Genomic DNA, 7,480 nt, shown 5'->3' on the forward strand with positions numbered 1-7,480 from the left:
AGGGAGGCAGCACCAGCGCCTGCTCCCCTGGTGCAGCACGAAGCGCTGTCCTGCTGCTGGCCCCTGGAGCTGACACCCCTGTCTCCACAGATGAACGAGAAACAGGGGTGTCTGCAAGACTGGCAAACTGGGGATGGCACTTTGCCCAGCACCTGTGGAGAAGTGGCTGATGTTTTGGGGTGATCTGGTGTTGGAAGGTGAAGCTGAGCTGGTTAGACCCCTGCAACAGGCAGCCTGGAAAGTCAGAGGGCTATGGGAGCCGCCCTGACACCCTGGCATTCCCAGTGCCATCCACAGCACAGCACAGCCCCCCACAGGATACCCAGCCCTGCTGGTTCACAGGGTGCTGCTGCTCTCTGCACTGAGGAATCCCCTCCTACAGTGCTGCAGTGGGGCCACAGATTCCTCAGCTGCATTTTCCCTGTCTTCTCGCTGCCACAACCATCATCCCACCTGCTGGGCAGGGAATGGATGGAAATACTCCTCTGGCACACATCTCAGCAGCTCCCCAGGGCCCACAGAGTCTTGAGTTGCTTTACGAGAGAGACAATGCCAGGAAAAAATACACAAAGGGGTCTCTTTGGTTGGAGGCTCCCAGCAGGGTGAGGCTGCACTGATACAGCACATCAGCTCCACACCTGGGCGTAATTCCTGCTCCATGCTCAGGTCTGCACCTCCCTGAGCTCCTGGTCAGCTTCTGCTGCACAGCAGGTCTCTGGGGCAGCTGGGTGCAGCCAGATGGGCTCTGGGACATGCTGTCAGTCCCTGCACAGGCACAAGTTGTGGCTCTGGGGTCCTCAGTTCTTGTCCCAGTCAGAGCTGTGGGGATGAGAAGCAGTGACCCGCTGCTGCTGTGGGACTGCCTTCTCCTCCCTGCACTCCATCTCTGTGCCCCCTGCCAGCTCAGGAGTGGGAGTTTGGCTTTGGTGCTCTTCTTCACGCACCTGAAGAGCCAGATCCTGGCCCCAAACCCGCCTGTGGTGAGCCCAGACGTGGTGAAGCACAGGGGGACCAGCGCCTTGCTTACCTGGGGCACTGTGGCACAGGAGGATGACAGCAGCGAGCCCTGCCGCGGGTCACACATGGCCACCCGTGCTGGCTCTGAGCACGGTGGCAGGAAGATGTGACAGGCATTGCAAGCAGCAAGCAGCCCCTCCAGCTGGCCAGGTGTCTCTGTGACCCGCAGTAACTCAGTTGTCCCCTGGCGTGGTGACTGTGTGGGATGTTGTAAGGAAACACACTGCATGCTGCAGGATATGGCTTTCAGATGCTGCAGCCATTTCCCCTCCCTGGGGACAGACACATGGACACGGCGCAGGGAGCACAGCCCACTGCTTTCCCCTGAGATAACCCTGGCTGGGCACTGCCAGCTCGGCTCAGCGCTGGGGCCGTGGGCAGAGTCCCCGTGGGCTGTGACAAGCCCCAGTCCTTGGGTTACACAGGCGGCAGCGCCCAGCCCAGCAAGAGGCTTCGTCTGTAACGGGGAGAGCTGCTGACACAGGGACGTGTGCGGCCACCAGGTCCCCCCCAGACACCCCATAAAGGCACATCTCTGCCATCTGCCAAGCCCGCACCACAGTGGGGTGACCCTGGGGCTCCTGGCGACTCCAAGGGCACAAAACCCCTCTGCATCCCGCACCGACCTGGGTTCGCCTCTCTGTCCACTGCTTCCAGCAGGATCCCGGCTAGGGAACGAACAGGAAAGAGATGACTTTGGGAATCTCTCCCTGACGCTAGCCTGAACAAATGCCCAGGCAGCAGCGAGGAGCGGCCCCTCCGCCCGCCGAGGCACCGAGCCGTGCTCTGCTCGCTCCCCCCCGGCCCCGCGCGGGGCTCCGTGTGCCTGCGTGAGCCCGTGTGCGCGGAGGCATCCACCAGCCTATAAATCTCCTGGCAGGGCTCTTTCCAAACTTCAGGACGTTCCCCGGGGGAAGAGTTAAGATGCAGCCTGTGCGTCAGCGGCCGCAGCGGGCTGCCCGCCGGGGCTGAGCCGAGCCTCCGCATCTGCCCCGGCAGGTTGTTCCCGGAGCTCAGCGCCGCCGCCGCCGCTCCGTGCTCGGGGCTCACGGTACGTAGTCCTGGAACATCCTCCCGCCGCTCCGGGAAGGGCTGGCAGGGATGCTAGGAGGTGCATCGGCTGACGGATGAGGGGATATTTCAGCGTGGTTGGGTTTTTTTTTTTTGTTGTTTTTTTTTTTTTTTTTTTTTTTTTTAAATAATAAAATACTCTGCTTTTGCAGTGGCGCTTTTTTTTTTTTTTTTTTTTTTTTTTTTTTTTTTTTTTTTTTTTCCTTTTTCTTTTCCCGAGGTAAAATAGTCGTTAGGTTTTCTCAGCAATGCTTGCTTCTAAACCTTGCCGTGCATTTCTTTATCTGTGTGAGATTTCTGGTTGTGCTGGGGATTTATTCAACAAACCAAACTCCTGGGAAGTTACAGGGCAGGCGGCTGCAGTGACTCTCAGCATACTCCTAACTATCCCCTGTGCCACAGGTACGTGCCATAAGTGAAAAAAAATGGGGGAGACTTTCTACTGATTTATCTCTTTTTTTAAACAAACAAGAAAACCGATTCCCCAGGCATCTCCCTGCCAGTCTTGGGGAATTTGCTCTGATAAATAAGGTTATTAAAGAGATTCTTTTTAAATATTACTATTTTTAACAGGGAAAAACTAGTATTATTAATAGGAAAAAAAAAAAAAAAAAGAAGAAAGTTTCTTTCCACCTTATTTTGGGAAGTGGTGTTTGCATGGCGTTTGCAATCCTGAGTGGTGCCTGTGTTGTTTTCTCTCCTAGATCCGCACACCAGCAGCAGGAACCAGCATCCCCCGCTGTCCTTGCTCTAGCTCCGTGCAGGAGCAGAAATCGGGCCGGCATGGCTGTGCTCCGCTTGCACCTGTACCTCACGGCCTTGGGCTGCTGGGTGACGCAGCTCTCCAGCTCCTTCCTGCTGCCCAACGCCACCGAGCTGCTGTCCCCCGCCGAGGGCACGGCCGCGGGCCCGCCGTGGGGCCAGGGCGTCCCGCGGGGCCGGAGGAAGCGACACCTCTCCCCCCACGACATGAGCGTCATCCTGGACTACCACAACCGAGTGCGGGCGCAGGTGTCCCCCCCCCGCCGCCAACATGGAATACATGGTGAGTTGGGCAGTTCTGAGTCCAGAGCTGTGGTGGGCTCCAGGGGCTCACCTCGGACGTGGGAGCCCCAGCCTAGGAGGGATGTCAGGGGGCTGGCTGAACTCCTGGCTGAACACGTGCTCTGGGGGATTTTTTGTGTGCCAGAGGCTGAGCACACCCATGCAGCCTCTTTGCAGGAGGGATGGAGTCCCAGCACAGAGATGTTTCCCCATGAGGGAAGATTTAGGATCTGTGGGCCTGTGTCTGGGACACCTGGGACGTGGCTACAAGCATGAAAAGCTCAGGTCCCAACCCAAAGCCCGGGTAGGAGCCTCTCCCCTGATTGCAACAGTGAGGGATGATTCCATCACAATCTCCAGGGTCCCTTTTTGAGTGTTCCAAGTGGCACCAGCTCCCAGGAGAAGAAACATCCAGGAGTGAGACAAGGAGGGGATGCGCAGCCTTGACAGGTTGGGCAGCTCCAGATGAGGGTCACCCTGGGCAGAGCTTTCCCCAGGTTCTGTCCACCCCGCTTGGAGCTCCCAACCCAGCCCTAAAGTTCCTCCAAGAGGAGTTATTTCCAGCCCACACAGGGTGGGACCCTCAGGGCAGGAGATGCCACATGCTGCTCTGCTCCCAGGAAGGGGACCAGGGCTCTGAGGGAGCAGCTGGGTGGTCCCTGGGTGTGGTTTGGGAGAAGCACGCAGCAGCCCAGGGTGCTGGGTACCAGGGCAGGTCAGACATGCTCGGGAGCATCCTGCACTGCTTCTTGCTTGGCCTAAATTCCTGCCTTCCAAAATAACTTACACAGGCATCTCCCCAAAGGCGTTCAGGATGGGTGAGGAAGCTTTAAGTAATGCATGAAGGAGCCAGCTGTGCTCACCTGTCAGGCAGTGGCCAGGGCTGCACTGAGGGCTGGCACAGCTGTGAGCTGCAGCGGCAGCACAGGGCTGCAGGGCTTCACCCCTGTGCTCAGCTCCACTGGGTGCAGGAGCTCATTCCTGGAGGGAATCACACACACGGGGCTTGCAGTGCTGCAGGGCATCCCTGCTCTGTTGTGCTGCGTGTCCAGGAGCTGCGGCAGCAGCTGGGGAGGCCCATTGCTCCTGGACATGCTGCTGTGCTTCCTTCCTCTGGGCGTTTTCTAGCCTAATGCATGAGCCATATGTTTTTGGACGCTCATGGGTGCTCAGAAAGCCCCCGTAGCACAGGGGAGCAGGTTTCTCCTCTTCCCTCCTCTGGGAAGCCACAACTCCCGCCTGCCCTTTTCCTTTCCCGTGGCCAGGTGTGGGACGAGCGGCTGGCCAGGGCAGCGGAGGCGTGGGCTGCACGCTGCCTGTGGGACCACGGCCCCCCCGAGCTGATGAAGTACGTGGGACAGAACCTCTCCATCCAATCGGGCAGGTGAGTGCCCTGCAGGCAGAGTGAGCTCCTGGGAAACCTCACACCCCACAGCGCTGCAGGGGGAGCAGCAGCAGCTCCTCAGCCAAGGAGCAGAGGGGCTCTGAGCTGGCTTTGCACAGGAGTGAGATAGAGCTGAGAGGCACATCAAGGACCCCGGGGTGCAGGAGGAGGGCCCAGCTCTTACAGATGGGTAAATACGGGAAAGCAGAAGTGCCTGCTGCTCATTTGGGAAGTATGCCATTTCTCCCCTCTCTGCCAGGCACCTGGACCAGAGGGATATGGGTCCTGGATCTCCTCCCTGTGTCTGAGCCCTCGGGTGTCTGATCTTTTGGCCTTGAGCACAAGTGGGCTTGGCACAAGGATGACATCACCCCCTGCTTCCCAGGAATGCTCACTCCCAATGGGCCCTGGCTCCAAACCGTTCCTCTCCTCCACTTCCTCAGTGTGGAGCTTTCCCTCCCTTTCCTTCTCCCATGACCTCGGGTGTGGAGGAGATCCACCTTACCTTACCTTAGCCCCGTTGCAGGTACCGCTCCGTCATGGACATGGTGAAATCCTGGCACCAGGAGAAGCAGCACTACTCCTTCCCCCACCCCCACGAGTGCAACCCCCGCTGCCCCTCCAAATGCAGCGGCTCCGTCTGCAGCCACTACACGCAGGTGAGCACTGCAGCCCCCCGGGGTCCAGGTGCACAGGGGGCTGTGTCCAGCTCACAGCTCTTCTCCCAGCAGCAGCTGGCATCCAGGATCAAACACTGGCAGCTGCCAGCTTCAGATCAGGCAGCGGTCCTGGCAGCTAGCAGCGTGTCTGCTGGCGATGCCCTCCCACCCTGGGCTTTCCCAGCCTTTGGGCTGTTGCAGGAAGGTCCCAGGGGCTCACAATCCACTGGAGGAGCAGCTGGGACCTTCTGACAAAGAGGTTTCCATTTTTTAAATGTTTATTCCCCTCCTTTGGCCTTTGTCTCCTCACTGCACCTCTGGCAACCTAACGGTGGTGAGGAGAAAAAATAAGCTGCTCTGTACTTTTGCCAAGCATGAATCCTCTTCTCTGTGATGGAACAGCTTCATAGCACCCAGCTGTCTCTGGCTTCCTGGGAATGCAGCCCCTTCATCCCCTGGCACATCCCCAGACAGCCTGGCCAGCACAAGGTGGAAAACTCCTCTGTTTCTCTGCCTGGCAGCAGAGCTGTGCCAGCTCCTAATTACCTCTTTGTCATGGCTCCAACCTTTACCTGAGCACCAGCATCCCCATGTGGCTCATCCATGGGGATACTCATGGATGCTCTCTGTGGCAAAAGGGCAATATACACTTTTTATGGAAGAGATTTGACCTTGAGAGGCTTTAGGAGAAGCTTTTGTCTTTGCTCGACCTCCCTGTTTGCAGGGTAAGCCGCTGGCCATGACTCAGTGTGAGGTTTAGGGGCTAATTTGGGTAAATTGGAGCAGCGACCCAGACTCTGCTGCTCATGGAGGTGAGCTTGGCAAGGCAGTCCTGTGCAGGGCAGTTTGCAGGTAAGAGAGGAAGAACAAAACGTCACCTTGTGGTAACAAAGCACTGCCTGTGATGGGACAGCACCCAGCCAAGGAGATTGGGGCAGCTGGGGTGCGATCCCAGAGCCCTGTGCTGACATCCTGGGGCTATCAGCTGCGGGATGTCCGGGTGGATGCACACCAACAGCGTCTGTTCTCTGTCCTGGCACAGATGGTGTGGGCAACCTCCAGCCGCCTGGGCTGTGCCCTGGGCACCTGTGCCAACGTGCGGGTGTGGGGCAGCACGTGGCGTCACGCCATCCTCCTGGTCTGCAACTACGCCATCAAGTAAGTGACCGGGGGAGAGCCCCCCGTGCCACCCCCCCCTGCCCACGCCAGTCAGCACTGGGCTGATGGTGCTCAGAGGTGACGCCCTCCTGTCTTTTTAGGGGCAACTGGCTGGGAGAAGCGCCCTACAAGGTGGGGCGGCCGTGCTCAGCCTGCCCCCCCAGCTACGGCGGGGGCTGCTCCAACAACATGTGCTTCACCGGAGTCAAATCCAACCAAGTCGGCTGGTTCTAGGCCTGCAGCCCCAGGAGGAGCCCCGGGAATGGAGATGGGGTGAACAAGAATTATTTATAACACTGACCCAGCCGGCAGCCTGGCTGTCCAACCTGCTTCATCCCTAATGCCACGTAGGAAAACGCTTTTCTAACACACCTCTCCAGCAGTGTTGTCTGGCTGCTTCCCACTTCGGGGGAACTGGGGACATTTTCTGTTTCCTGAAATAGGGATGGTTTAGGGGTGCATGGGGGGAGTGGGGCTGGCTGGCATGGTCCCTGCTCTGCAGACTCGGGGGGCTTTCCCCACTGCCCCCCTCCCGGTGCTAAGGCAGAGGCTGGTGTAAGTGAATACCAAGATGTTCCCCTCGTGGTGAGCAGCTGGATAAGTGGGGAGCCCCGAGCATGCTCCTGCTTCACAGCAGCCCCTCTGGTTGTGGGGCCCCCAGCTCTGAGCCCCCCAATAAAGCAGCCTGGAGACCCCCATGCTGTTGGTTCTCCCTCACTCGCAGCCTGAAGCCTCGGGGTAACACGGAACCAGTGCCTATGTTCTGGTTCTAGGGCTAAGCAGCAAAGGAGGAGGGGGCAGAAGCCCTTGGTGGGGCCGCGGGCTATGGGCACCGGAGATGCCTGGGCGCTTTGCTCCATCGTGTGGGAGAAGCCAGCACTGCTGGGACACGGGGTGGTGATGACGCTGAAGGGCCACAAACTCCCTGTCCCGCCCAGGCTGACCCGCACCATCCCACTACTCCACCTCGCCCCCAGTGCCACTGAGCACCCTATTATCCTCATCCCCTCCCTCTGTAGAACCTCTCAGCACTCAGCAAACTCATTACAGGTTTTGAATTACAAGTCCTTGGAATTGAGCATCCAGCTGTGGATTCCTGTGCTGCAGCCCTCTGCATCCAGCAGCACTCTCCCCACTGTATGCTCCC

The 7,480-nt window shown here is 58.6% G+C and overlaps 1 protein-coding gene across 1 annotated transcript; it reads left to right on the forward strand.

Moving 5' to 3' along the window:
• The first annotated feature begins 2,871 nt into the window (after positions 1–2,871).
• R3HDML (R3H domain containing like) lies at positions 2,872–6,567 on the forward strand. Its single transcript, XM_040080169.1, is given in 6 exon segments — positions 2,872–3,105; positions 3,107–3,133; positions 4,398–4,516; positions 5,043–5,175; positions 6,218–6,333; positions 6,435–6,567. Coding segments are annotated over 6 exon segments (762 nt in total).
• Positions 6,568–7,480: the final 913 nt, after the last annotated feature.

This window comes from Hirundo rustica, chromosome 16, assembly GCF_015227805.2.
Source record: "Hirundo rustica isolate bHirRus1 chromosome 16, bHirRus1.pri.v3, whole genome shotgun sequence".
Taxonomy (NCBI): Eukaryota; Metazoa; Chordata; class Aves; order Passeriformes; family Hirundinidae; genus Hirundo; species Hirundo rustica.